This window comes from Ictalurus furcatus, chromosome 1, assembly GCF_023375685.1.
Source record: "Ictalurus furcatus strain D&B chromosome 1, Billie_1.0, whole genome shotgun sequence".
NCBI classification, from domain to species: domain Eukaryota; kingdom Metazoa; phylum Chordata; class Actinopteri; order Siluriformes; family Ictaluridae; genus Ictalurus; species Ictalurus furcatus.
In genome coordinates this window covers 14,778,211-14,805,763 of record NC_071255.1, presented here as the reverse complement: position 1 = coordinate 14,805,763, position 27,553 = coordinate 14,778,211, and the positions used below count along the sequence as shown (strand labels likewise).

The 27,553-nt window shown below is 38.7% G+C and overlaps 1 protein-coding gene across 1 annotated transcript; it reads left to right on the top strand.

The window, feature by feature from the left end:
* Window positions 1-486: 486 nt before the first annotated feature.
* On the top strand, window positions 487-24,891 carry pde11al (phosphodiesterase 11a, like). The gene is made up of 20 exons (XM_053627973.1): window positions 487-1,343; window positions 11,635-11,793; window positions 14,330-14,419; window positions 14,773-14,913; window positions 15,106-15,170; window positions 17,164-17,305; window positions 17,839-17,914; window positions 18,796-18,863; window positions 18,947-19,039; window positions 19,150-19,200; window positions 20,375-20,521; window positions 20,675-20,782; window positions 20,922-21,031; window positions 21,184-21,274; window positions 22,598-22,698; window positions 23,014-23,091; window positions 23,174-23,237; window positions 23,334-23,408; window positions 23,642-23,725; window positions 23,808-24,891. The coding sequence occupies exons 1-20, from the start codon at window positions 609-611 to the stop codon at window positions 24,051-24,053; spliced, it is 2,724 nt and encodes a 907-aa protein (XP_053483948.1). The 5' UTR covers window positions 487-608; the 3' UTR covers window positions 24,054-24,891.
* The last annotated feature ends 2,662 nt before the right edge of the window (window positions 24,892-27,553 follow it).

Sequence of the window (27,553 nt, the reverse complement as noted above, 5' to 3'; positions counted from 1 at the left end):
TCTCTTTTTTTCTCTCACTTCTTCTCTATACACACATCCACCCACACTCTCTCAAATGCTCGCCTACCACCTATCCATACACACAAGACTATTACACACACCTTCACTCCACATCGATCACCTCTTGGCACACACACACACACACACACACACACACACAGAACACAGCACGTTTCCTAATTTGGAACATATTTACGGTGGATGGGCCCATGATGTCGAAATGACTCTTTATACTCCCGGTTAAAAAAAAAAGCACAAACTGAATAGTGCAGATAGATTTATTCTTCTTTCATGGGTTCAGCGGAGTTTGCTGGAATGTTGCTCTGAGACTTTGTTCCAAGAGAAACTTTATTCTTGTCTGACATAGCTATGGTTCATAATCTGCTTGTTGCACAACGCTTTTCTTTGACTCCACGCGCGCGACAGAGAATAGAGGTCGGTGTGTGTGTGTGTGTGTGTGTGTGAGTATGGTCACAGTGCGGTACTAGCTGCAGCACTACTAGTGAGGTGCGCATCACTATCAGTCAGACGAAACATTGGACTCGTACAACTCGTGTCTTTCTGGCTCGCAGTGCTTCAGTATAGAATTCTGCGTCTGTCTGTGAATAATGACAACTTTTGACTTCTCCGACGTGGAGGCGTTTCTGGACCGCCACCCGGAACTCTTCGAGGACTACGTGATCCGTAAGGGCGAGCGCGCATCCCTGACGGAGACACTGCCGTTCGACAGCTCCGCTCCGGAGGAGGAGCGCGAGGACGCCGACAGCGGGAAACGGCGCTCGTCGCACGCGGAGATGCGGCGTACCTTTGCGCGCTCCAAGGCGAGCGCCACGCACCACACCTACGACGAGCGCGCGAGCGTGGCGGCGCGGGAGTCACAGGCAAGCGTGAGGCGGCGCGCGCTCCTGCGCAAGGCAAGTTCACTGCCGCCAACCACGGCGCACATCCTGAGCGCGCTGCTGGAGTCGCGCGTCAACGTGCCGCGCTACGCCTCCAGCGCGCTCGACTACAAGTACACGCTCAAGGAGTCGGACGAGCGCGAGTTCTTCCTCGAGCTCGTCAAGGACATCTCCGGCGAGCTCGACATGACCAACCTGGGCTACAAGATCCTAGTTAACGTGTGCGTCATGGTGAACGCAGACCGCTGCTCGCTGTTCCTGGTAGAAGGTCCGGCGCACGAGAGGACATTAGTGTCCAAGTTTCTCGACGTGCACTCGGGGACAGTGGGGAGACCCTGCTCCAGCGCAGTTCCCGTCGCCGAGGTGCAAGTGCCGTGGGGCAAGGGTATCATCGGCTATGTGGCCGAGCACGGCGAGACGGTCAACGTCTCAAACGCGTATGAGGTGAAATACACTCACCACCGGTGGTATTTAGACGAACAGCAAGCTCAGGATTTAAAACGTGTGTCATATTTTCATATTTAACACTAATAACACACACACACACACACACACACACACACACACACACACACACACATATATATATATATATATATATATATATATATATATATATATATATATATAAATATATTTTCACCATCCACTTTATTAGAAACACCTGTACACCTGCTCATTTAAGCATTTAAGCTCATTTTTGCAATCAGCCAATCATGTGGCAGCAGCACAGTGCATGAAATCATGCAGACACAGTCAAGAGCTTCAGTTAATGTTCACATCAAACATCACGACTTTTACAGTGGCATGGTTGTTCGTGCCAGATGGGCTGGTCGATTATTTCAGAAGCTGCTGATTTCCAGGGATTTTGAAAGTGAAGAATAGAAAGCAAAGTTGAGGACAGTTGGAGGTTAGAAAGCAAAATCAACTGATATTTTTCCAGCCTTCAACTGTCCAGTTTGGGTGAGTCTCTGCCCATAACCTCAGATTCTTGTTGTTGGCTGACGTGGTTTTCAGCTGTTGTAGCTCATCTGCTTCAAGGTTCAATGTGTTGTGCATTCTGAGATGCTTTTCTGTTCACTGTGGTTGTAAAGAGTGCTTATTTGAGTTACTAAACAATACTTCCTGTCAGCTCAGATCTGTCGGGTCATTCTCCTATGATTTCTCTCATCAACAAAATGTTTCAGCCTGCAGACCCTCTGCTCACAGGATGTTTTTTTGGTTCTTTTTTGCACCATTCTGTGTAAACTATAGAGACTGTTGTGTGTGACATTCCCAGGAGAGCAGCATTTTCTGAAATACTCAAACCAACATAACAACCCTGCCACGGTTAAAGTTACAGACATGACACTTTTTCCTCATTTTGATGTTTGATGTGAACATTAACTAATCTTTACCTGTATCTGTATGATTTTATGTACCATGCTAGTGCCACATGATTGGTGGATTAGATAACAGCATAAATGAGCAGGTGTACAGGTGTTTTACAGAGGGTGAAATAAGTATTGAATGCATCAACAATTTTTTCATTAAATATATTTCCAATGAGGCTATTCACATGAAATTTGTACTAGACTTTGGTATTAATTCATGAAATCCACACATTAAAGTCCATAAATGAATGTGTAATAAAGTGGTATGACACAGGAAAAAAGTATTGAACATGCTACCTGAAATTTATTTAATACTTAGTGGAGAAGTCTTTGTTTGTAATGACAGCTTCAAGACGCTTCCTGTATGAAGAAATGGGCTGCAGTATTCAGGTGGGATTTTGGCCCATTCTTCTAAACATGTTGTCTTTAAATCTTGTTCAATTGGATTCAGGTCAGGTGATTGACTGGGCCATTCTAATACCTTGATTTTTTTCTCTGAAACCAATTGAGAGTTTCCTTTGCTGTATGCTTTGGATCGTTGTCCTGCTGGAAGGTCCACCCACGTCTCATCTTCATCATCCTGGTGGATGGCAGCAGATTCTTCTCAAGAATCTCCCGGTAAAGGGCTCCATTCATCGTTCCTTCAGTTATATGAAGTCTACCAGTACCATGCGAACAGCCCCTAACCATGATGCTTCCACCTTCAAACTTCACTGTTGGTATAGACTACAGTCTACCAGTGTTTCATAGGCTTGTCCAAATGAGTTGTAGCAAACTTTAAATAAGCTTCGACATGCCTTTTCTTTTGTAATGGAGTCTTGTGGGGTGAGTGTGATCAGTGGAGAGCATCGCCTATTGTTTTCTCTGTGACGATGGCACCTGCTGCCTCCAAGTGTTTCTGGAGCTTTTTCTGAGTGGTCCTAGGCTCTTGGGCTACTCTTCTGACTATTCTTCTGACTCCCTGGTCAGAAATCTTGCGAGAAGTTCCTGTGCGTGGCCGGTTGATGATGGAGTGATGTTGCTTCCACTTGCTGATAACGGCCCCAGTGGTGCTTACTGGATGATTCAGTAGTTTTGAAATACATCTGTATCCGATTCCATCAATATGTTTTGCAACAATAAGGTTGCGAAGGTCTTGGGAGAGCTCTTTGCTTTTATCCATCATGAGATGTTTCTTGTGTGACACCTTGGTAATTAAAAGCCTTTTTACAGACCATCAATTTACTAACCCAGCTGATATTAATTTGCACAGATAGGGGGTATAATTACTTATGGATTTCAGCTGGTTCCTTGCCTTACCTTGCCTTGGAGAACTGCTTTTTATTAGAGTGTTCAATACTTTTTCCTGTGTTATTCGACTTTATTACACATAACTTTATTTATGGACTTTAATGTGAATTCTTTATATTTGTGGATTTCTTGAGTTAATACAGATGTCTGGTGAAAATTTCATGTGAATAGCCTCATTGGAAATATATTTACTGAAACTTTTTTTGAAGCATTCAATACTTATTTCCCCCACTGTATATACACACAAACAAACACACACACACACACACACACACACACACACACACACTATTAGGAACAACTGTACACCTGCTCAATTACCTAATCCATCAGTTGTGTGGCAGCAGTAAAATGCATAAAATTATGCAGATATGGGCCAGCAGCTTAATGTTCACATCAACCATCAGAATAAGGGAAAAATGTGATCTCAGTGATTTTGACCGTGACATGATTGTTGGTGCCAGACGGGCTGGTAGGAGTATTTCTATAACTGCTGATCTCCAGTTATTTTCAACAGACAACAGTATAGCGCAGTGGTCCCCAACATGATACCTGGTAGCCCGCATGTAGTCTGTGAGTTGCCCGCCAAGTGCGTTCTATAAATAGGCTAAATTTTAATTATTGATTTTAGTTTTTTTTTTTATACTTACAAAAAAATTAAAAAGTGTTATGCTAACAGTTCATATAACATTTAAACAGCAAATAAAATCATTTAATGATGATGTCTTCTAAATATAAATATTTAGAAGTTTACGCATGTTATTGTTAAAGTACGTAACATGACGTAGGCTGTTCTGTGAGTTGAGCCGGTAGCGAGCTGACGACATAAACAAGGTGAACTCAACTATAACAAAAAAACAACAAAGGATTAAGTATGGCTGATGGTGCACCAGGTCCTGCAAAAAAAGAATAAGACATTACTTTAACAAGGAGTGGGAGACAGAATTTTTCTTCACAAATATTGAAGGCAAAAGTGTATGCCTCATCTGTGGGGCTAGCATCGGGGTATCCAAGAGGCACAACGCAGAGAGACATTTCACCACAATCCACCCGACCTTCAATAGTAGTTATCCACCAACATTAACGAGTTGAAAGCAACATTAAGCAAGCAGCAATAATTTTTTTAACCAGACCCGCTAAGAAGTTACAGGCTGCAGCTAAAGCTTCATTTAGGGTTGCTCATTTTTTGACAAAACACAAAAAAATCTTTCTTGGATGGTGAAATTGTCAAGGGAGCAATGACTGTGCAAGCAAACGCGCTGTTTAAAGATCACAAGAACAGAGATGAAATCACGTCTGCACTCTCCAATGTTCAACTCGGGGGCAAACACAAAATCTCAATACATTTTTTTTGAATATTTTCCAGGATTGATTGTTTAATAAAAAATATTAAAACAGCTTGTGAGAAATCATTAACAGTTTTTTATGCAGGATATCAAGATATTTCATGATCCCTTTGACATAACGTTGTTCATGGAAAGTTAAAAAAAATCACCATTGTGTTTATATTTATAACAAATTATATATATATATATATATATATGGGTTGTTGTTTTTTTTGGAGTATATCAAAGAAGTAGCCCTCTAGACTATTTTAATCCCTTCAGGGAGCACTCGCTCACGAAAAAGGTTGGAGACCCCTGATATAGAGTTTACTCAGAATGGTCCAATAAAGAAAAAACATCCCGTGAGTAGCATTTCTGCAGATGGAAGCATCTTGCTGATGAGAGAGCTCAACAGAGAATGGCCAGACTGGTTTGAGCTGACAGAAAGGCTACAGTAACTGAGACATCCATTCTTTACAATTGTGGTGAGCAGAAAAGCATGCTAGAATGCACAACATGTTGAACCTTGAGGCGAATGGGCTACAACAGCAGAAGACCGTGTTGGGTTCCACTTCTGTCAGTCAAGAACAGAAAGCTGACGCTGCAGTGGGCACAGGCTCACCAAAACTGGATCTTTGAATACAAGAAAAATGTAGCTTGTTCTGATGAATCTTGATTTCTAATGAGGCACACAGATGGTAGGGTCAGGATTTTGTGCCAACAGCATGAATCCATGGACACCAGCTGCCTTGTGTCAACAGTACAGGCTGGTGGAGGTGATGTAAAGGTGTGGGAAATGTTTTCTTGCCACACTTTGGGCCTGTTAATACCAATCAATCAATGCTTGAATGCCATAGAGTATCCCATCCCATACCAGTCTAGGTTAGGCTGCACAGAGTAACCAGCTTGGGATTGAATGGAATTGACCTTTAAAAATGAGGGTGCCAGGAATAACAACACAAACAGGGTTGTTCAAAAAACTTGTGGTATATTGTAACACACACACACACACACACACACACACACACACACACACACACACACACACACACACACACACACACACACACACACACAAGTATATACATATAGCTGTACAAATGAACCAAACCAGGCATAACTTCAGGGTGGGCCAAGGCCAAAATAATAAACAAAAGAATTCTATTGTTAGGTAGCTAGCTTACCTAAAAGGAAAATAACAAAGAAAATACAAATACTTCCCTAACTACCAAAGCCAAAAACAGAGACAAAAGGACCCTCTCCCAAAAGAAATGGCAGCCATACCCCTACTGCCGGTGAACCAAGTGAACATATATACAATGGTGAATAGAATACACAAACAGATACAGGGACAACCACCCTCGAAGTCAAAAACCAGGCAAGAGTCAAAACCAGAACAGCAGTCAGAAAATAGCATACAAGCAGCACAACCAAACACAATCTCTAAACACCAACATATGTGACCACCTCCAACATCCCACACCATTCTCACTCCTCTTCCTCTTTAAATATGGTCGTCAATCAGTGACGTCATCCTGGGAGGCGGGAGCAAGGCAGGCTATGGCAGGCTGGAAACTCTGGGAGGGAGTTCGACCTGCACACAAAATATGGCACAGAACACAAAAAAAAAAATTTCCCATCCCAAAGATAGCGGGTTGTAACACCCCCCACCTAAGTGTGAACCTAAAAGGGTTCACAACAACAACAAAAAAACCCACAACAACCCCTCAATAACATCAAGCTCGTGACAGTGTATCAGCGATCACAGTTTGGGCACCCTTCTTATGAGCAATCACTAAATTAAACCCTTGCACAATAAGAGATCATCGCATGAGCCTTTGATTGGTATTATGCATATGGTGTAAAAAGACTAGGGGGTTATGGTCAGTAAAGATCTGTATGGGTTTGGCACTATCACCAAGATAAACCTCAAAATGTTGGATGGCTAGTAGCAAGGCAAGAGCTTCCTTTTCAATGGTGCTATAGTTAAGCTAATGTTTTAAGAACTTCTTAGAGAAATAACAAACTGGGTGTTCTATCCCCTGATCATCATCTTGTAGAAGCACCGCTCCTGCACCCGTGCTACTGGCATCAATTTCTAACTTAAATGGTCTGCTCAGGTCCGGAGCAGACAAAACTGGAGAGCTAGTCAGGAGGAGTTTAACAGATTCAAACGCAGCCTGACACTCTGGGGACCATTTGATCACCACGTTTTTAGACAACAGGTTAGTCAAAGGTAGCACCACATCAGAGAAATTCCTACAAAAACACCAGTAGTGGCTGGCCATCCCTAAAAAGCGACGCAGGTCACGCCTCGTTGTAGGAGCGAGGAACATGCAGATCGCCTTAATTTTGGCAGTTAACGGTGTAACCACCCCTTGTCCTACCTATTTACCCAAATAGGAGACAACTCCTTTTTCAAACTCATATTTATCCAAGTTCTTTTGTTGGGCCCACTGTAACACACAACCAGGGAACACAGGAGTGCTGGTCACCAGGCTGAATATTAGCACTCACAGGTTCTGAAACTACTTCAGGTAAGGAAAAGAGTTTATTACCAGCTATATCATTCCCTAGAATGACTGAAACCCCACTGACGGGCAAAGCTCGACGAACAGCCACCTTCACCAGACCTGAGAAACCCTCGGTTTCCAAATATACCGTGTGCAGGGGCGCATGAATCACAGCCAGTTCAATGCCTTGGATTAACACATCACTGCCTGTGTAAGAAGCTTCAGAGAAGGGTAACACCTTTTCCAACACAAACGATTGAGCAGCCCCAGTGTCTCTCAGCACACGTACAGGCTTCTTTACCTCGTTAGGACCCAAGGACACGTATCCTGAATATACGAAAGGTTCAAATTCTGTCTCTATTTGACAAAGACCTTCAGAAATGTTCTGTGAAGCCGCGGCTGCATTAACCTTTTTAACCTCTGTTTGTTTCCTCGCTTGCTTTTGCTTTAATACTGGGCAATTTGTGATGTGACCCGGCTCATGACAATAAAAACAGTTATAAAACCCAGCTGAGGGTTTAGAAAAGGTACAGGTTTTACACACAGGCGTCGATGAACTTGCTGACGCATCTTTCCTAGACGGAGAACTGAACACAACTTTATGAGTCAAAACAAACTCATCTGCGAAAATAGCAGCTTTGGACAGTGTATTAATTCTCTGCTCGTTCAAATGCACCACCAGTGATTCTGGTAAACATGACTTAAATTCCTCTAACAATATCAGTTCCCTAAACTGATCAAAATTCCTTACACCACTAGCTGAACACCATTTATCACACAGCATGGTTTTCTCACAGGCAAATTCCACATAGGTTTGGTGCACGGACTTAACAGTGTTCCTAAAATTTTGCCAGTAAGCTTCTGGCACGCGCTCATATGCTCGGAGAACCGAAGCCTTAACTGTATCGTACTCCAAACTCTGTTCTAAGGTGAGGGCGGAACATGCTTCTTGTGCTTTACCAGAAAGCGTACATTGCAATAACAACGTCCACAAACTTTTTATCCAACTTAATGTTGTGGCTATTCTCTCGAACACAGCAAAATAAGCATCTACTTCATCTTCTCGAAATACAGGCACTAACCCAATGTGTCGGCTAACATCAAAGTTAGGTGGGATCACCGATGAGGACGGCACTGGAGTCGGCTGCGGGCTGGAGTGCTCTGCGTCAACGGAATACGGGGAGGTTGCTCTTGGGGAGTTAAGCTTCCATGGCAGCGGCACTGGCTTCCGCTGCTGAGCTGCCAGGTCGAGCCTTTTCCCTTCAGCATCCAGTTCCCGCTCCCGAACTCACAGTAGCTGCGTCTGGTACTCTTGCCACTTAATCTCCAACTCAAGCTCTTTTAGCACTAGTTGCCAACCGGGGTCCACTGCACCAGCCACAGGCTGTTCAGGACCTGCAACAACCTCATCCTCCGGCTCAGTCACGACCTCCGCCCTGCCGGTAACCGGAAGAGGCTGGGTAGGCTGCGTAGGCTGTGTGGCAACACCCGGAAGTGCTTCACGCTCAGGTAGGACCTGTTGAGCCACGAGAGCCTCATACAATGCCGCTTTAACTACCTTTTTGCTAGCCATACAGGGAAGTGCCACATGAAAAAAGTCTCCAATAAGGAGCAGATCATCCTTCCTACACCTATCAAAGTCCTCTAACGAAGGACACAACGTAAACATAATCAAATCAAATGCCATCCTTACAAAAGGCACAATACACCAACACAACCTGACTCCCCACACACAAAAAAAAAAAGAATCAATCCCGGATGAGCCCCCAAATCTGTTACGGCCCAATCTAGGTTAGGCTGCACAGAGTAACCAGCTCGGGATTGAATGGAACTGACCTTTAAAAATGAGGGAGCCAGGAATAACAACACAAACAGGGTTGTTCAAAAAACTTGTGGTATATTGTAACAAACACAATTATATACATATAACTGTACAAATGAACCAAACCAGGCATAACTTCAGGGTGGGCCAAGGCCAAAATAATAAACAAAAGAATTCTATTGTTAGGTAGCTAGCTTACCTAAAAGGAAAATAACAAAGAAAATACAAATACTTCCCTAACTACCTAAACCAAAAACAGAGACAAAAGGACCCTCTCCCAAAAGAAATGGCAGCCACACCCCTACTGCCGGTGAACCAAGTGAACATATATACAATGGTGAATAGAATACACAAACAGATATAGGGACAACCAAACTCGAAGTCAAAAACCAGGCAAGAGTCAAAACCAGAACAGCAGTCAGAAAATAGCATCCAAGCAGCACAACCAAACACACTCTCTAAACACCAACACATGTAACCACCTCCAACATCCCACACCATTCTCACTCCTCTTCCTCTTTAAATATGGTCGTCAATCAGTGATGTCATCCTGGGAGGTGGGAGCAAGGCAGGCTAGGGCAAGCTGGAAACTCTGGGAGGGAGTTCGACCTGCACACAAAATATGGCACAGCACACAAAAAAAAACTTCCCATCCCAAAGAAAGCGGGTTGTAACAATGACCATGTGCATTCCTTAGTGGCCACAATTTATCTATCTTCTAATGGCTACATCCAGCATAATAATGCACCATGTCACAAAGCAAAAGTCATATAAAATTGGTTTCATGAACTTGACAATGAGTTCAGTGTTCTTCAGTGGCCTTCCCAGTCACTGGATCTGAATCCAATAGAACACCTTTGGGATGAGGCAGAACAGCATGAAAGCGAACCTGAAAAATCTGCAGGAATTGTGTGATGCAATCATGTCAACATGGTCCAGAATCACTTCTTGTGGAATCCATGCCACGGAGACCTGAAGCTGTTTTGAGAGCAAAGGGAGGCCCTACCCAGTATAGGTGTAGTGTTCCTAATAAAGTGTTCAGTGAGTGTGTGTGTATAAAATACATATAATATATATTATATATTATACATATAATAGGTGAAACATCTTTCACTTTTTGTTCATTCATCTTCAGTTTTTTATCATTTTTTTCAATGTTCAAGGGCTATATACTCATTATCATAACATAAAGCATATGTACTCAACCCATAGCTTCCCAGCTCATAAAGTGGAAAAACATGAAACTTTGCAGTACAGGTCCTCAGGTTTGCAGCTGAGAGCCCCTGTCCTAAATAACACAAACCATTCTTAGTTTATCTCAGGACTCTGCGGAGCTACTGTCAGGCCAAACTAAAACCTGATTAGTTAAATTATGTCAACGTGACCGAGAAACCTAATTTTTCCGGTAGGCTTCCCGCTTATAGTTCTGTTTTTCCCTTACTGCAGTCAGGATGTAGGTCCCACTGTAGTTGAATTCTGGACATCATTATTACATGGCCGAGGGCAAGTCTTCCCCATTGGTCAGCTGCTGAACGTATTAATTCTCTGACTGCAGATCTGTCTTCTTGGCACAGAATGGGAACAGTTAGTTTCAGTGGGAGCATGCTATATAAAGAGTCTCCTGCATTTAACTTTTTTTTTTATGGACACGTCCTTAGAACATAGTTATGCTAGAACAAATGAACTTCTGTTGTCCTCGATCTGCAGCGTCCTTCATCTATGTCACCACAGAAAAAGAATTTCCCTTTTAATTGCATTGTATCTTTGTATAAATCATAGTAGTTAGTTAGTTAGTTAGTTAGTGGATAATGTGATATAAGGTAAATAATTGAATAATAAGTTGGAATTTTAAAATATTAAAATGGTGTGTGTATTTAACCATTTGTTTGATCTAGTGTAATGATAAAACACTGTCGACTCATGAATGTCGACAGGGCTTTCCTTGGATTATCAGTCACTATAGACAGCTGAGAAAGCTGCTTCAAAAACTGTACGTAAAAAAGAACTAAGTTATGCATACTTCATTCAATAGAAAAATTAAAAGGTGAATGTATAGTTCAAATAAAATGACTGCTAGATAGACCATATCAACCACTTATTGATGTTCTTTGTAGAATACACCCACTTTGAAACAGCCTCTCTAACAGAAGGATGAAAGTAACGTGATCACTTAAAATAATTTATGCATAAATCAACTGCCAAATAAAGAGGAAAAGTTACCTAAAGTAGCTCAGAGACATTAAAAGTTTGAAAAGTCATATGCTTGTCACAGCGGAGGAGGTTCTTTAGGCAGCATATTTAATAAATCATTAAACAACTTAAAAAAGCTCAATTTAATAGCAATATTTAGCAATATGTTTCCTAGTACAAAAATCAAGAAATATGTTCCTGTAATTGTTGTATATTCTGCAGGACCATCGGTTTAGTGATGAGATTGACAAGCTGACAGGTTATAAGACTCAGTCAATCCTGTGCATGGCCATCTGTAACAGTGATGGAGAGGTGATTGGAGTGGTGCAGGCCATCAACAAGAAACCCAGTGGAACTCCCTTCGCTGAGGATGATGAAAAGGTGAGCTGCATCATCCTTGCTCTTCCAGGAATATTCTCAAACTCTGAACCTGTAACTCTGTTTACTGTCATTCATGAGCTTCTCTGTGGATGAAAAAAAAAACATTTTACAGCCAACCTGGAAGGTTAAACCCACTGGTTGTTTAAAAGGTTTTGTGTGACTGTTGTGGAAGTATCATTCAATTAAAAAAGTTTGAAAATAACTGTAATTGCAAAAGAGCAATGAAAGGGGTTGCTCATATAACATATAACCACTGTACTGCAAACCCAATTCCAAAAATGTTGGGATGCTATGTAAAATGTAAATAAAAGCAGAATGCAATGATTTGCAAATCTCATAAACGCATATGTTATTCACAATAGAACATAGAAAACATATCAAATGTTTAAACTGAGGAAATTTTCCATTTTAAGAAAAAGTTTTCTTGAATGGAGTTAGGTCAAAGTATTGCTCTACAGTAACAGACCTGGGAACACAATATAAAGAAGCAATTGAACAGGTAAAAAAAAACCACGGCAGGAAATCTGATATATCAGATTTTGAGTGTGTCAAAATCAAAACATCATTATTAGTACATTTTCTCTTACATATTTACACATTACATTTACAAACACTAACATTACTGTTTTTATTTATTAACCTGCACAAATCCTGTTATTTTCCATTGTTGAGAACATGACACTTAACATATAACTTATAAGTTTATGAGATTTGCAAATTAATGCAATAGCACATTTTGGGGGGGGGGGGGGGGGAGGGTGACGTAACTTTTATCATGATGTAAATATTATTGTTTTTATTGTTTTTAAATAGGACTATTTTAGAGGTAAGCACTTTCTCCAGTTATTTGTGGAAACCTTTAATAATTTTGTGTCATTGTTATGTCATCATTTCCAGCGAATCAGCTGGAAGAACACACTTGTACCAGTTGTATTCTGGGTTAAGCAGTACATTTTCAATAGTTTTAAATGAACTAACATATCATTTTGTTGCTTGAATTCTATTTCCAAACAGTATTGTGCTACATGAAATCTGTGTAACATCTACTCTGCAATTCATTAATCATGTCAGATAAATCCCTATCGATATGTAAATCGATATTATTATGATGTTCCTTGTAGAGTTAAACTAACTGGAAGCTACTACAACCCCAATTCCAAAAAAGTTGGGACAGTATGGAAAGTGCAAAAAAAAAAAAAAATTAAAAGAGTCATTTGAAAATTCAATTCACATTGTACTATATTGAAAACATATCATTAACGCATTATTTGATGATATAACAAACGCATTATTTGACCATATAACAAAAACATCAGAGTTTGTTCCCTGAGCCTCTGGGCTGAAGCTTGTGTTGCATTCTATATACTCATTCTATAGTTGATTTCCATTGTTAGTTAGTATGACACTTACACTTACTTTGGGGGCTTTTTGTTGCTCATTTTTCTCTGAACTATATAATTCTGTAACACTCTTTATTGGGAGATTTGACTAGTACATTTTGACTGATGGGGTTTGTTTAGTTGAAGACATTTTTACCAGGTGATACAATCATTAATGTGCCTACACACTGAAAACAGTCCATAGTGTTATGCAACATTAATGAACGTGATTGTTCAAGTCAAAGCAAGTGTGCTAACAAATATTTAACACAGAATTGCTCTTCCCAAAAGCAGTTTATGCTCAAGTCTTGAGTCAGTGGATAATTTGACCTGGATACTATGATGACTTAGTTGGTTTCAAAAGTCTGAGAGCACTAATGAAAATGTTTATATTTTGCATTGTTTTCTAATTTAATACAACAATTTTCATTAAAAATTATATTATTGAAAAGTAGAATCTAAGAATTTGAGAGTTTTCTTAGTATTTGGTATGTCCCCTTATTTGCTTTAATGAGAGTACATTCGAGCTAGCATAGAGTCATAAATTTGTGCAAAAACTTATGATCCATTTTAAATCAAATCCATCAGCATGTCGTCTGAACACATGCTTCAGTAGAAGAAATCAGGCATGAGGAAAATCTGACCTTTTGTACAAAGTAGTTTATCTGGTCAATATCACACATTGGCTTACATTTAAATAGGGATCTAGAATATTACACAATATTAAATATTCAAGACATTGAACATTTACTTTCTTTGTTTAAAATATTTTAAAATTCTAAAACTTTTTTTTATTTACCATTTTAAATGAAAAAAAAATCCCAAATTTTCAATGTGGTGTCAGACATTTGGAACCCATATGTTGCATATATTGTATATTATATATAGTTGTAGAAGAGTAATGATTTATAATCCCTCTATCAGGTGTCACACAGAAGAGGATGGATTTCTTTTTTAATCTAGTTTCTCTCAAGGTTTCTTCCTCAAGTCATGTCAGGGAGTTTTTTTCTTGCCATTCGCGCCTCTGGCTTGCTCATTAAGATCTAAATCTACATTTTTTATAAAAAAATGTCTCAGAAGTGTTGCTCCTGCATCTGCTTTTTATTGATACCATGGGCTCTCTCTCTCTCTCTCTCTGTTCTCTGCTCTCTGCTTAGGTGCTACAGATGTACCTACCCTTCTGTGGTATATCGATCTCCAATGCCAAGCTCTTCTCTGAGTCCCGCAAAGAATACGATAGGAGCCGTGTGAGAGTCTAAGCTACACATTCATTCTGCTCACAGCCTGAAGAACATTGATAAATAATGCACACAGAGTTCCAGGTTGATTCTCAGTCTGGTTTCTACTGAACAGACAGATTTTCAAAATGTATTCAGTGATACGATGTGTAGTAGTAATGCACTGAAAGGTGTGTGGTAAAAAAGTAAATAGCCTGCATTTTAGCTTATTAGTGTTTTGAATATGAACACTTAGCAAACACTCTCTACAATATGTAGTATAGATTTTTCAGCTTGGTTTAAGTTCGTCCCCACATACTTTCATGCTGAATGTTTATATGCTGTAGTGCATTGAGTGAATTGCATGCATGCTGTTTCTGCAGGCCCTTCTGGAGGTGGTGAACGATTTGTTTGAGGAGCAGACAGACCTGGAGAAGATTGTGAGAAAGATCATGCAGCGAGCACTCACCTTGCTGCAGTGTGAGCGCTGCACTGTGCTGCTCCTAGAGGACATCCACTCACCTGTAAGATGTTCATTTATATTTTGGAAAATAGATTCTCATGCCTTTTTTTTTATCACCTTCTACACTTTTCAGATGAAATCTGTCTATCTACTGTACCTATAGGGAAAATTCTTGAATAGTTTCTTGTGAAACAATCGATCATGTCTTGCACCACTTTCTGTCTACTCAGATTGTTCCCCCTGTACCTCGCAGGTGGTAAAGTTCTCAAAGACATTTGAGCTCATGTCTCCATTTTGCAATGTGGACCATGACATAAGGTGAGCGCTCCATTTCACATCCTATATAAATGTTCGCAATTCATTAGGGGTATAGATCTGGTGTATGAAAGATTTTACAGTACATTATAAGCAGCCAAAAATTGAGAGATCTTATTTGGATTGAGAGATCAAATTTTTTTCCAAATTGGTCATTTGCAAATTCCCATTAATTAGCACTCCCCTATCACACAACAGTAACCAATCAGGATGAGGACTTGTACATGCTTCCACAGAGACACATGAGGCCACTGCATTGTTTCAAACAGCTGCACATGCTACATTAAAGGGCAGCTGAGCACATTCAGGAAATCTACCCTCTTCCACATACATGAGCTGACAGATACCAAGGACTAGTCAGTGACTACATTTACATGGACAGCAGTAATCTAATTATTTACCTTACTCTGATTAAGATAATAATGTGATTAAGGTGTTTACATGAGTCGCTTTTAGAATACTCCTGTCATGTTCCCGTTTTACATGTTTTAGAACATAATTAGATTAACAGCCCGCGTCATTACATCACCGCGCCACGCCGTCCGACGTCCCTCCAGAATTTCACGTATCAACATACAGTTCATCTTCGTTATGGTACCGTATACAGTTTTGGGTGTTTTTATTTAATTTTTTTACGAACGCTTTAAGTGCAGTTAATTATTTGTCATGCTGTACGTGCTAATAGACAACTGCTTGAAGCGGTGGGTGTGTCCCAAATCGCGTAGTTACCGTCTATATAGCAGCCGAGATGCATGTATTTTTCCCCACTACAGGCCTATAGTAGGAAAGTATGCGATTTGGGACACAGCCGAACTCTCTTGTTCGCCATAAAACATAAAACTGCCGTGTGTGATCGTGTCCTGTCGCAAAATGCGGTGAAAACTCCCACACGACGTTCATAATGTGATTAAGGTGTTTACATGTCACTACTACAAGTCCATAATGCGACTAAAACAGTAGTACTCCACCTGTCTTAATTAGATTATTGCTTACTTCGATTATGACCTTAATTAGATTAAGCTGTTTACATGGTAGTTTCTTAATTAGAGTATGGTCTTAATCGGATTAAGAGTGGATTATTGTTGTCCATGTAAACGCAGCTAGTGTCAGTTACACAGTTAAATCCCTAGTGTTGAATTAACACCCAGAGTGTTCATTTGAGTCCAATGGACTTATATAAACACTGTAGGGTGTAAATTCAACAGTCTGGGTGTTAAACCAACACTGGCAATTTTGCTGTGTAGCACAGATAATTTTGCTCTCTTGGCCACAGATGGCTGTGGATTCATTCAGGATTCAAAATCACGAGCTTCCAACAATAGGGCAACTGCTTTTCTGTTGCACTACTTAGGAGGCCTGAGTTTTTACGTTTTAAATTAAATTAAATTAAATTGTAATGCTACACTTGTGTGCTTGACATCCTATACAGTTGTGTGCTTCCAAGTTTGTGGCAAGAGTTTAGGGAAGAACGACATATGGGTGTGATGGTCGGGTGTCCACATACTTTTGGCCATATAGTGTAGTACAGAAGTAATAAAAAAGGAGATGTGTGTGGTATCAGTTTTAAGTGATTCAGTTCCAACTGGTACAGCTGTATCATAATTATCTAGACAGTTACACATATTCAAACTGGTGAATCCTTACAGCTTATTCCACAGATTTACCTTTTATCATTTTCATTTGCAATATATCTTCATCGCACTAGAATTTAATTTGCATTAGAAGAACTGCTATGCAACCCTGCTGTAATTCTATGTATAAACCACTGCTATACAAACATTAACTTCTTAAACTCCCAGGACCATTTGCATTCCTCACTTTTATGGCTACATACATTTCCTATTAGTTTCACTGTAGTCACTGAATAATGTATAGTAATTAATGAATAATAAACTTGAGCTGTGCACTAAATCTGCTGTTACTCTCTCTCTCTCTCTCTCTCTCTCTCTCTCTCTCTCTCTCTCTCTGTATGTGTGTGTGTGTGTGTGTGTGTGAGTGTGTCTTTATTTGATGTCAGCAGGGAGAAGGTGTCCTGTTCTGACTGGCTGATCAATAACAGCATCGCTGAGTTGGTGGCATCTACAGGCCTGCCTGTTAACATAAGCGATGTGTGTCAGGATCCCCGGTTTGATTCTGAGGTGCACGCACACACACACACACACACACACACACACACACGTACACACATACATTGCCATTTAGTATATAACTAGGATATCTGTTTTAATTGTAATTTTTTAACATGATGGTGCCACCAGTATAGCCCAATTGTACATCTTTATTAGCCAAGTCATTCTGTGTCCAAATGGTCACTCGTGTGTAGCACTGCAACAATGATATGTCTCCACATGTGTTTTGTGCATGCTATTCTATCAGTTGCCTTTAATTTAATATTACAGGGGCTTCTCACACTCTGAATGAATGAATGAGGACATTATCTGTTGTATCAAAGCCTAACCTAAATAACAAATCCACATTTTTTTTTTCCTCAAACAAGAGGAGCAAAGGCAAGAATTATTCATTTTCATTTCAATTCATTAAACACTCTCTCTCACACACACACACACACACACACTAATGCACATGCACACACACACACACACACACACACACACACACACACACACACACACGCACGCACACACAAACGTGTGTGTGTGTTTGTTCACAGGCTGACCAGGCCTCAGGCTTTCACATCAGGTCAGTGCTGTGTGTCCCCATTTGGAACAGAACCCATCAAATAATTGGTGAGTTTCCTGAATTATGATTAATACATACATGTACATATGACTGTTTATTAGGTAGACATACCTTCACCTTGCCCTTATTGGCTTTCATGTAAAAATGAAATATTAGTCAACTATGTAGGTATAAAATTGCCCTACCCTATCCATCAGTGGAAAGCAACTACCACTTGTTACAGCTAAGTTTTTCTTATGTGAAAAAAGTTAAGAAGACATACAACGAAATAATTTAAACAAACAAACAAACAAAAAAACTTTCATTCAAGGTTTTATTTATTTATTTTAAACAGTGTATGAGTGTATCAGGCAGAGAAGCAGTACTGTGGTTTTTAAATACTCTGTATCCTTACTTTATACTTCATTTATACTATCAGATACATCAACTATTCATTGTTGGTCCACTGTTGGTGCAGGTTTCAGTGAGAAACTACAATTATATTTTTGCATTAGTAGTTTATGTTAATCATCATCCAATGTCAGCTCATCATTTTCAGTGTCTGGTCATATCACTGCAGTTAGCTGGTTATGTTTGGTTGGTCTACTTTTTCTCAAGCCTGTAGTGACATTAAGGTGTTTAAAAAGCCCAGCAACCTTGCTGTACCTGATTCATTTGTACCTTCACCACATGCTACCTTTACTGTGTTAATGACAGTCCATCCCCTATAGTACACATGCAAATTGTGTAGGGTGTGTACATCTCATAAACATATGCATTTCAAATATGCGTAGGTTTGTATCAGTTGTTCCTTTTCAATAATCACACAGACAAAAGCTGTATGAATAGGAGTGCCACCTTGTGGACAATCTTTTGCCTGCCAAGCATGAGTTATTGAGTGAGTGAGCTATGAGCAGCATCCATCTAAAAACTCTCTCACATTTTCAAGGTGTTGCCCAGATTCTTAATCGCTTGGACAGGAAGACGTTTAATGATGCGGATCAAAGATTATTTGAGGTGTGAGTTTTGCTCTATTATTAATGGTTTATTTCTATAGATAATGGAGTCTTTATAATAATCCCTCATTGTGTTTGACACAGGCCTTTGTTATTTTCTGTGGTCTTGGCATCAACAATACAATGATGTACAACCAAGTGAAGAAAGCTTGGGCCAAACAGTCTGTAGCTCTGGATGTAAGCAGAATGTAATGTCTTTATACATGCTGGATCAGTGATGTCATCTGGAGTATTCATGGAGTAAAACGTTTAAAAAATATTTTTATATATACTATCTATGCCCTCAGATGCTGTCTTATCATGCTACATGCTCAAAAGCTGAAGTGGATCGACTCAAGGTAACATCACACAAAAAACACAATCAACAACAACCACACTGTTATCATCCTTTGACTGTTTTTGTATAGAATGAGTTATTACTGTACATGAAACAGAAGATTATAGTCAGTAAAGCATATTGTGAAAACATTTTGGTGGAACATAAGAAAACATCTGAACCCTACAGTAGACCACAGATTTCTGTTGTACGAATCTGTCTGTATTGTAGAAAAGCTGTAAATGCCATTTGTAAAATATTGTAATATATGAGATTTAGGAATACATCTTGCTTAAAAAGGGAGTGCAGGAGTTTATTAAATCAGCCAGATAGTGATTTAAATATGTAGTTCAAACTGATTATATAAAATTCTTGGGACTATTAGAAAGTTGTGACTGCTCATTTAGCTCATTTGACATTAGGAAGACATTAACCCCTCTCTAATTTACAATCTACAACGACTAAATTTGCACAGATGAAGTAGTAATGGGTATATTGACCTGTGTATGCATGTTTACAACATATGAGCACAGTTCTTATTCATTTCTATTACTGCTGCTTTTTATCCTGCTTTCTGCAGTAATCCAGCAGGTGGTATTTAGACTGTTGCTGCTTTTCTTTTATTTGAGGTAGAATTATGTGATTTATTATAATGAAGCTAGACACATCTTGCTAAAGCTATCATTTTGTCAAAACAATAATATAAACAGATGGTATTTATGCTGCCTGGTGATTTAGTCATGCTTCTATTTGGTGTATAGATTAGGGGTTTTTGACTGTACACTGGTGATGTACCGAGTGATGATTTAGATATAGATATTCGGCTCTGGTCTGTTATAGAAACATGAAAACCCCAAGCATTTAAAATAGTTCTGGCAGGGGGAAAAAGTAGTTAATCAAAGTATTTTTGACTGATAGGAGAAACATTCTGTTTAGTTCTGTAATGGTAAAGTCTGTCCTCAACCAAAGTTACATGACTATCATATCATAACTAACATCTAGGTGTGTGATGTTAATTTCAGGTGTATCACTATCAGGAGGTCCATCAACCTTGGGGATTAAAAATTATATAAATGTTCATAATTCAAATACACTATATATCTGGTCCTTACAGAGCCAGTGCTGCTGTTGTGTATATTTGATGTCTATTATTATTGGTTAGTTTGCCCAAAACTTTCTCTGTCTTACTCTCCCAGGCTGCTAAGATCCCCCTGAGCAGTGAGCTGGGAATCGATGAGTTCCACTTCAATGACTTTTCTCTGGACAATGACGCCATGATTACTGCCTCCCTGCGCATGTTTCTGGAGCTTAGTGTTGTGCAAAAATTTAAGATTGATTATGAGGTGAGGAGAGGAGGCATGGAAGTCATCCTCCCAGCCATAAAAGTCATCACTTACTAATGCTGCTCAAGATTTACTCAGCCCAACCTCAGCTGTATATAATATTAGCATAATATTAGCAAGACTTAGTTACACTTTCCTCCTCCGCCTACTCAGGTGTTGTGCCGCTGGCTGCTCACTGTAAGGAAGAACTACCGCACAGTGGCCTACCACAACTGGAGACATGCTTTCAATGTCTCCCAGTGTATGTTTGTCATGATAACTGTGAGTCTATATCTGATTAGAAGAGCTTGTTTAAGCCAACGATAATAAGCTAGTAGATTGAGCCATGATTTAAACAACTTGAATATAGGCAATAGATATATGCATGTTTTTCCATAGACTTATTTCTGTCCTTTGGCAGACTGCAGGATTCCAGGATGTTCTAACAGACGCAGAGATTCTAGCACTGATGGTTGGATGTCTGTGCCATGACCTGGATCATCGTGGCACCAACAATGCATTTCAAGCCAAGTGAGCCAAAAACACAAGCAAAGTTTTACACATAACAGTCCATTTAACATGCCAGCATCTATCCAAAAAAAATGGCAGCATACAGTAGTCTCATTGTTTTGTAGCCACTGTACCTGTAATTACTTGTCAGTGATTTGTACTTCTCTCTGCAGGTCAGGATCTGCACTGGCATTGCTGTATGGAACATCAGCTACTCTTGAACATCACCATTTCAACCATGCTGTTATGATCCTGCAGAGTGAGGTGACTATTTGATTTTCATTGCTTTTGAAACATCAGCACTATCCTGTACATCATATACGCCATGAGAAATGATCCACTGCCTCTTTCATAAGCTCATAAGCTTTTGCCTTTGGTATGTTTAGCAATAAGGAAAAATTTAAAAACCTGCCAGTGTTGATTAATTGGGTGCTTTAGCCCCCAGCTGTTTAATCATTACCAACCACTATATTGATTTCCTGTTGCTGTATAATAAGCTCCTTTAGCCAATTAACTCATGTAAGAAGAGATCCTCTGAGTCTGTGGCACTGAAGTAGAAAGAGGAAGAATGGTGCATAAAGGCAGGACTTGTTTAAAAAGTGTGGAAGACTGTGTCTATTTGAATAACAAAGTCTTGTGCCTATTTGTAGAACTGAACCAGCTAGGACTTACAGTATATGCACACATTGCATCAGGATTTGGTCATCCTTAGAGATGAGATTTCCTCTTTTGAAGTTCAGAGGGAAGGAATGTTCAAGGTCTACATATGCTGCTTTGTGCATATGTTGCTTTCTCTCGGTCTTTGATTAGAAATGAAGTCATCTTATAGCATTACTGCCTTACAGCAATACTTGCATCCTGTAGTAGTGATGGGTTCTTTGTGAACTATTCATGAATTTAGTCTGGTGTTTCGCAAGAATGAACAAATACAAGATATATCTTCCTCTAGATGTAAAACATGCAGTCTTACCAGCTTATTTACTGTCTTGTTTAAACTGTATGAATCTAAAGGTTCCCATCTGTAAATGTTTCATTATCTAACACATACATACCATGCAAAAACATACCATCTTCTACTTCTATGGCAGTTCCCTGTAACAGCTCAGACTTGGTGCCATATACAGTACGCACATAGCTGTCATATGCACATGTGCATGTTCACAAATCTGTTGAATTTGTTCATTACTGAACATCTGAGATGCGTTATTCTTTGAGCTTAGCGTGGAACTTAGATGTCTTCAAACTAATCTAATCTCTTGCTTAACACTGTAATCCAGAGCCATCAGAGTGAGCCTAAATTCTGAATTTATTTGTAGTCTGTCATTTTGTACATGTTGTCTGTGTTACTACCGTTCAGCATATTTGTGAATTAAAAAAAAGCTAAATCCTAAAGTGTTACTATTTTCCCCCAAAGTTCTTTTTTAGCCATAAAATTACATTGTCATGCAGACACACTTATTAAAGTGTGATCATAACTCACTAAGGTGAATCATAATAACCATCACTACATTGACCATTACTGACTTTTCATTATTTCTGGGTGAAGCCTAAACTCTAACAGAAAAACAAACATATTATTTCCAACAGGGGCACAACATTTTTGCCAATCTCAGCTCTAAAGAGTACAGCAACATGATGCAGCTTTTAAAGCAGGCCATCCTGTCTACAGATCTCAACTTGTATTTCCAGTAAGTTTTACAGACAAAGCAACAAGTACTTGTCCATAGCATTATGTTAATATTCCCTGACAAAAGAGCACAAATGCACTTAAAATTCACTACTGCATCTTTAAACACACAGTATATAAAGCATCCACAGAGGGGCGCCACTAGAACAGAGGCATGTTAGAGGACTAGTTTTCTTTGGTCAGACTTAAGTGTTGCTATAGGTATATGCATACGAATATGATTTTTTTTTTTCCTTTTCAGTTTTAAGCTTGCTCTTATGTTGTATCTTTTGTCTTACAAACACTAGCATTTCCCCTTTTTTCTTCTCCATAAAAGAAAAAGAACTAAGTTCTTTGAGTATGTTCTGGCTGGAGACTTTTGCTGGTCAATGCAGGAGCACAGAGACATTTTCAGGTCAATTATTTTCTATTTTAAAGATATATAAAGCTATTTAAGTTAAACCCTAAGCACAGACATGATGCTGCCTCCATAACAGGTCCATGCTTATGACTGCGTGTGATGTGGGTGCTGTGACGCGACCATGGGAGATCTCTAAACAGGTCCCTTTGTCTTATTTCTCCTCTGGGTTTAATTTGGTTGTTAGACAAAGCATCTGTGTGTTGCGAATGTTGATTCACTGTAGTCTCTCAATGCAGGTGGCAGAGTTGGTGACTAGTGAGTTTTTTGAGCAGGGTGACAGGGAACGATTTGAGCTGAAGCTCACGCCATCTGTAAGTGCTTTTGCTCTCTCTTGGGCCTTTAAAGTGAGTATGTGTGTCAATTTTTAAGCCAAGAATCTTTCTTAATAATGCATTATCATACTCTAATATAAGCCTGTACAATTTGTATCAAAATGTATCTATTACTGACAATAATTATAAAGATGCTGAATTATTACTATTAATCTTACTATAATGGAAATATATTGCAAAAATCCCATGGTGTCTTTTCCATTCTCTCCAAGGCCATTTTTGATCGCAATCGTAAAGATGAACTTCCGGCACTTCAACTCGAATGGATTGATGGGATTTGTAAGCCACTATATGAGGTATAAAAAAAACCAATAAACCAAATTATTATACCTTCTGGTAGTTTTGGCTCAATAGCTAATGGAGTAATTTTTTGAAAAGGCTTTGGTGAAACTGAATAGGAAACTCCAGCCAATGGTGGATGGGATACATGCCAATCGAAAAAAATGGATGGAACTCTGTTTGTCCTATAAGCAAGCACGCCAATTCTCAGAGTCGTCCAATTGGTGTCCAGAAGTGGAAGAAGAACAATCCAGTCAATGCACAGACTCCACCCTTACACAGTCATATGAACCTGCAGCAGCCAATCAGAGCACAGAGTCCACCCATAGGGTGGAGTCAAATTAGAACACAGGATCCAATCAGAAGTCAGCATTGATGGCAAATCAGGGTGAATAGGGGAGGGACACTACTTTTAGAGTAAAAATAAAAACGTTGCAATGCAAAGGCAATTTCAGTGGCTTTAAGATTTCAATAGCACAATAATTCTTGGCTTATAAGTAATAACACATTAATAACCTTGCTTATAGTCTATAAAAATCTAACGCTGATCAATCTGACCTGCTTCAGAAAAAACAGTACACTAACGTACTGCATATTATACTGTGCTGAGCTTTGGGGACTGGATTGGTTACTAATGCAATGAATTGAAAGGAGAAAATGAGCTACTTCTTAAGGTTTATACTGTGATGGCATGGTTATATCATGAAAAAAGGTCATAAGATCATATGATATTACTGCAGATTTAATTCACTGTGAATTGATATAACTGTGATATTTAGCACACAATGACATTTTTTTCATGACAACAAATAAAGACTATTCTACTTAAGGGTTCATGGTTTATTCAGACTAGTGCATTTTAGCCTGTGACTCTAAACATGGACTTTAGTGAAATTCATTAATGACACCTTTTTTGTTGTTGATTTTTTAGGTTCATTATTCACTTTCCACTAGTCCCGTAGTAGACACATTGGTATGAAAGTAAAAAAAAATTACTACATCCAACATTAATGAATGTATATTTAAACATTGTGTTTGTTTTTAGTGCCAAGTTTTATTATTAAGTTATTTATGGATTTCTGATGGTAATATAAAGACTCAAGAACCAGACTGTGGTTCTCATTCAGTGGTTGTTTGGCTTTGCTGTATATAATAGGACAAATACCTTATATGAAGATTTGCTGTGTTTTTAAAAAAAAAACTTTATATGAAGGACTGGTGACAGAATCAATAAGGCTTACCAAAGTGTCACAAACTTTACAAGCTAAATTTATAAATCAGTTTGTTTGCATGTAATTATCAGCATGTAATGTTTAATTTCACCAAACTACATCAGCAAAATTCATTTTTGAACTGCACTTAAACTGCCACAACATTTGTACCAGCACTGTGAATGCAAATGAAACCCACAGTATTGCATGCTGCAGTCTGCTGCAGTCTGCTGCTTTAAAATAGGTTCCTGCTTTCAACGGGAGTGTAAACCTTAAAGATGCGCTGCAGTTTGTTGTTAAAGTTACCAGCATGCATACTGTTGCGCTCCAAAAATAGTCTGCCTTATTGAAAAATTATTTGTGTTATTATTTTTGCACTTATATGATTCTCTAACATTTAGAAAAAATACAAGTTTTGTAAATAAAATATACCATGATGCTAAATTCTTTATGTTTTTTATTTAGTCCGATTAAGAAGTCTGTGTGTTTACTGGAGTCACAAAATAAATAACTAAATTCACTCAAAGACAAATTTAAAAATTGTTTTGAACCCATTTTGGCATAGTTGCATATTTGGATTAAAACATATAGTGGGACCAATATTTAGTTTTTATGTTTAGACATTTGAATTGATTTAAATTTAAAAAAAAACAAAAAACATACTTTTAATTCTTTGCTTGAGAAACCATTTCACTTTACCCTTTACCTGAGTCCATTCATAAACACACACACACACACACACATTATATATATATATATATATATATATATATATATATATATATATATATATATATATATATATATATAAGGTTCCCCAAAGATCCTTTAAGGTTCATTGGATAATTCCAAAAGCTTTCAAAAAGGGTTCTACTCAAAAATCATTTAAGGGTTCCCCCAGAGGGACAATCGCAGAATCATTAAGGTTCAACATTTTCTAAGCATGTACCATATATACTTCTTCAGAGTTTAAGACTGCACATAGTCAACAAAACAAGGGTTGTTGAGAATAGGAAGCGTTTGAAGTTTGAAGCTTTGAGCTGGACAGTCTCACTGCAGGGCTTAACTAAGCAAAAGCAGCCTCACACTTTATAATCTATTATTCAGTGCAGCTCCACTGCTTTTCCACAGACTTAGAAAAGAAAACAGAAAAAAAACAAGGAAGGGTGTGTTCTTTTTTTAATATAAAGTCCTATTTTTTTTTAACATACATTGTATAGCATTAACAAAATAATTAACCATGAACATTCCAATACTTTCGGAGGGGACTATATTTCCCTTTGGAACTATAGATCTATATATTTTTGCCTTTCATTATTTTCCACAGCAATGTTCTGTTTTTACGGTTATAAAAACTTATAACCTCTTTACACCTTAAGTAAAATCAACTAAACACACAAAACCCACAGCAGATCCCTTTAATTCTGTTATTATTGTAAATGTGGATGACTTAAATGTGAACAATACTGGTTTAAGAATGCATAATGTATGTATAATGCAGTTGTACATTGCAGGCAGTAATACACACTGAAGAAATGGGAATGGAGTGTTTAGTGACTAATAAGCATACTGGCACAGGCTAAATAAGAGCAATCTATCTACAGACATTGTTTACTCAAGCAAGCTTTGCTATATGAATGTTCTTATCCAGTTTAAGAAATTGCATTAATTTGGAAAGGAAGGCTTCCAACAGAGCCATAACAATGTAACTTAATAGCAATAGTGCATATGAAGCAGAGAATAAATGCAGTTGCAAAGACATTTTGTAGCTGTCTTTAGAATGGTTTTATTACATAAAATCACATTATCTCATGGTTACCACTCTGCTATCAACTATTAATAAACTAAATCAGGGAACAAATTCAGTGGACGTTGTAATCTGGTGTGAGTGACTTCATGTTGAAAATCATATCTGACATTTGTTCTTTTTATGTATAATATCACATACTGTAGTACATTTAAGTATCCATAAGAGTGTAAAAATGAAGTGTTTGGGTTTGGTGTCTATGCTTTGGCTAGAAAAGAAACATTTAAAGTGCAGAAAACAACAGCACTGCCTGTTATGTAAGAAAAAAGTTACAGTGTTTTTCTTTAAAAATGCATGTTTCCCTAGAATGAAGAACAATCTATAAATCAGGATTGGTTTATTTATTTATTTATTGTACACCACATGACCACCTACAATGCTTTCTGTGTGGGATTGTTTTCATATTTCAATACATTTTACTGAATAGCTCTTAAAGTGAAAATTCATCTACACATGAATTTGTGATACTGTTTCCTCAACACCACTTAATTACACTGTTAGATATGCACAAGTTGGAGGTTGATTATTTTACTCAGATTAACCTTTTCTCAAACAGTCTGATCCATTCATAGTGGCTGAGCCAAGAGGAGCGTGTGTGTATCTGTGTGTTTATGTGTGTAAATCTCAGTTCTTTCATGCATGCTCCTAACCCATAGCACACTTTGCTCTGTAATGAGCACTAGAGTCCAAACTTTTCAAACACTCTTCATATGTGAGAAATGTGAGCTTGAAAGTGCTCCAGTAAAGCAATGAATTAAAATTTCAGCAGGCAGACTGCACTAAAAGAGATTTCCAAGCTTTGACATGATGCTGAAAAATTCATCTGA

Coding starts and splice junctions, on each gene's coding strand:
- pde11al (XM_053627973.1), top strand. CDS start 609: ATGACAACTTTTGACTTCTCCGACGTGGAGGCGTTTCTGGACCGCCAC. Junction 23,409..23,641: donor AGCTGAAGCTCACGCCATCT/GTAAGTGCTTTT, acceptor ATTCTCTCCAAG/GCCATTTTTGATCGCAATCG. Junction 23,726..23,807: donor TTTGTAAGCCACTATATGAG/GTATAAAAAAAA, acceptor TTTTTTGAAAAG/GCTTTGGTGAAACTGAATAG.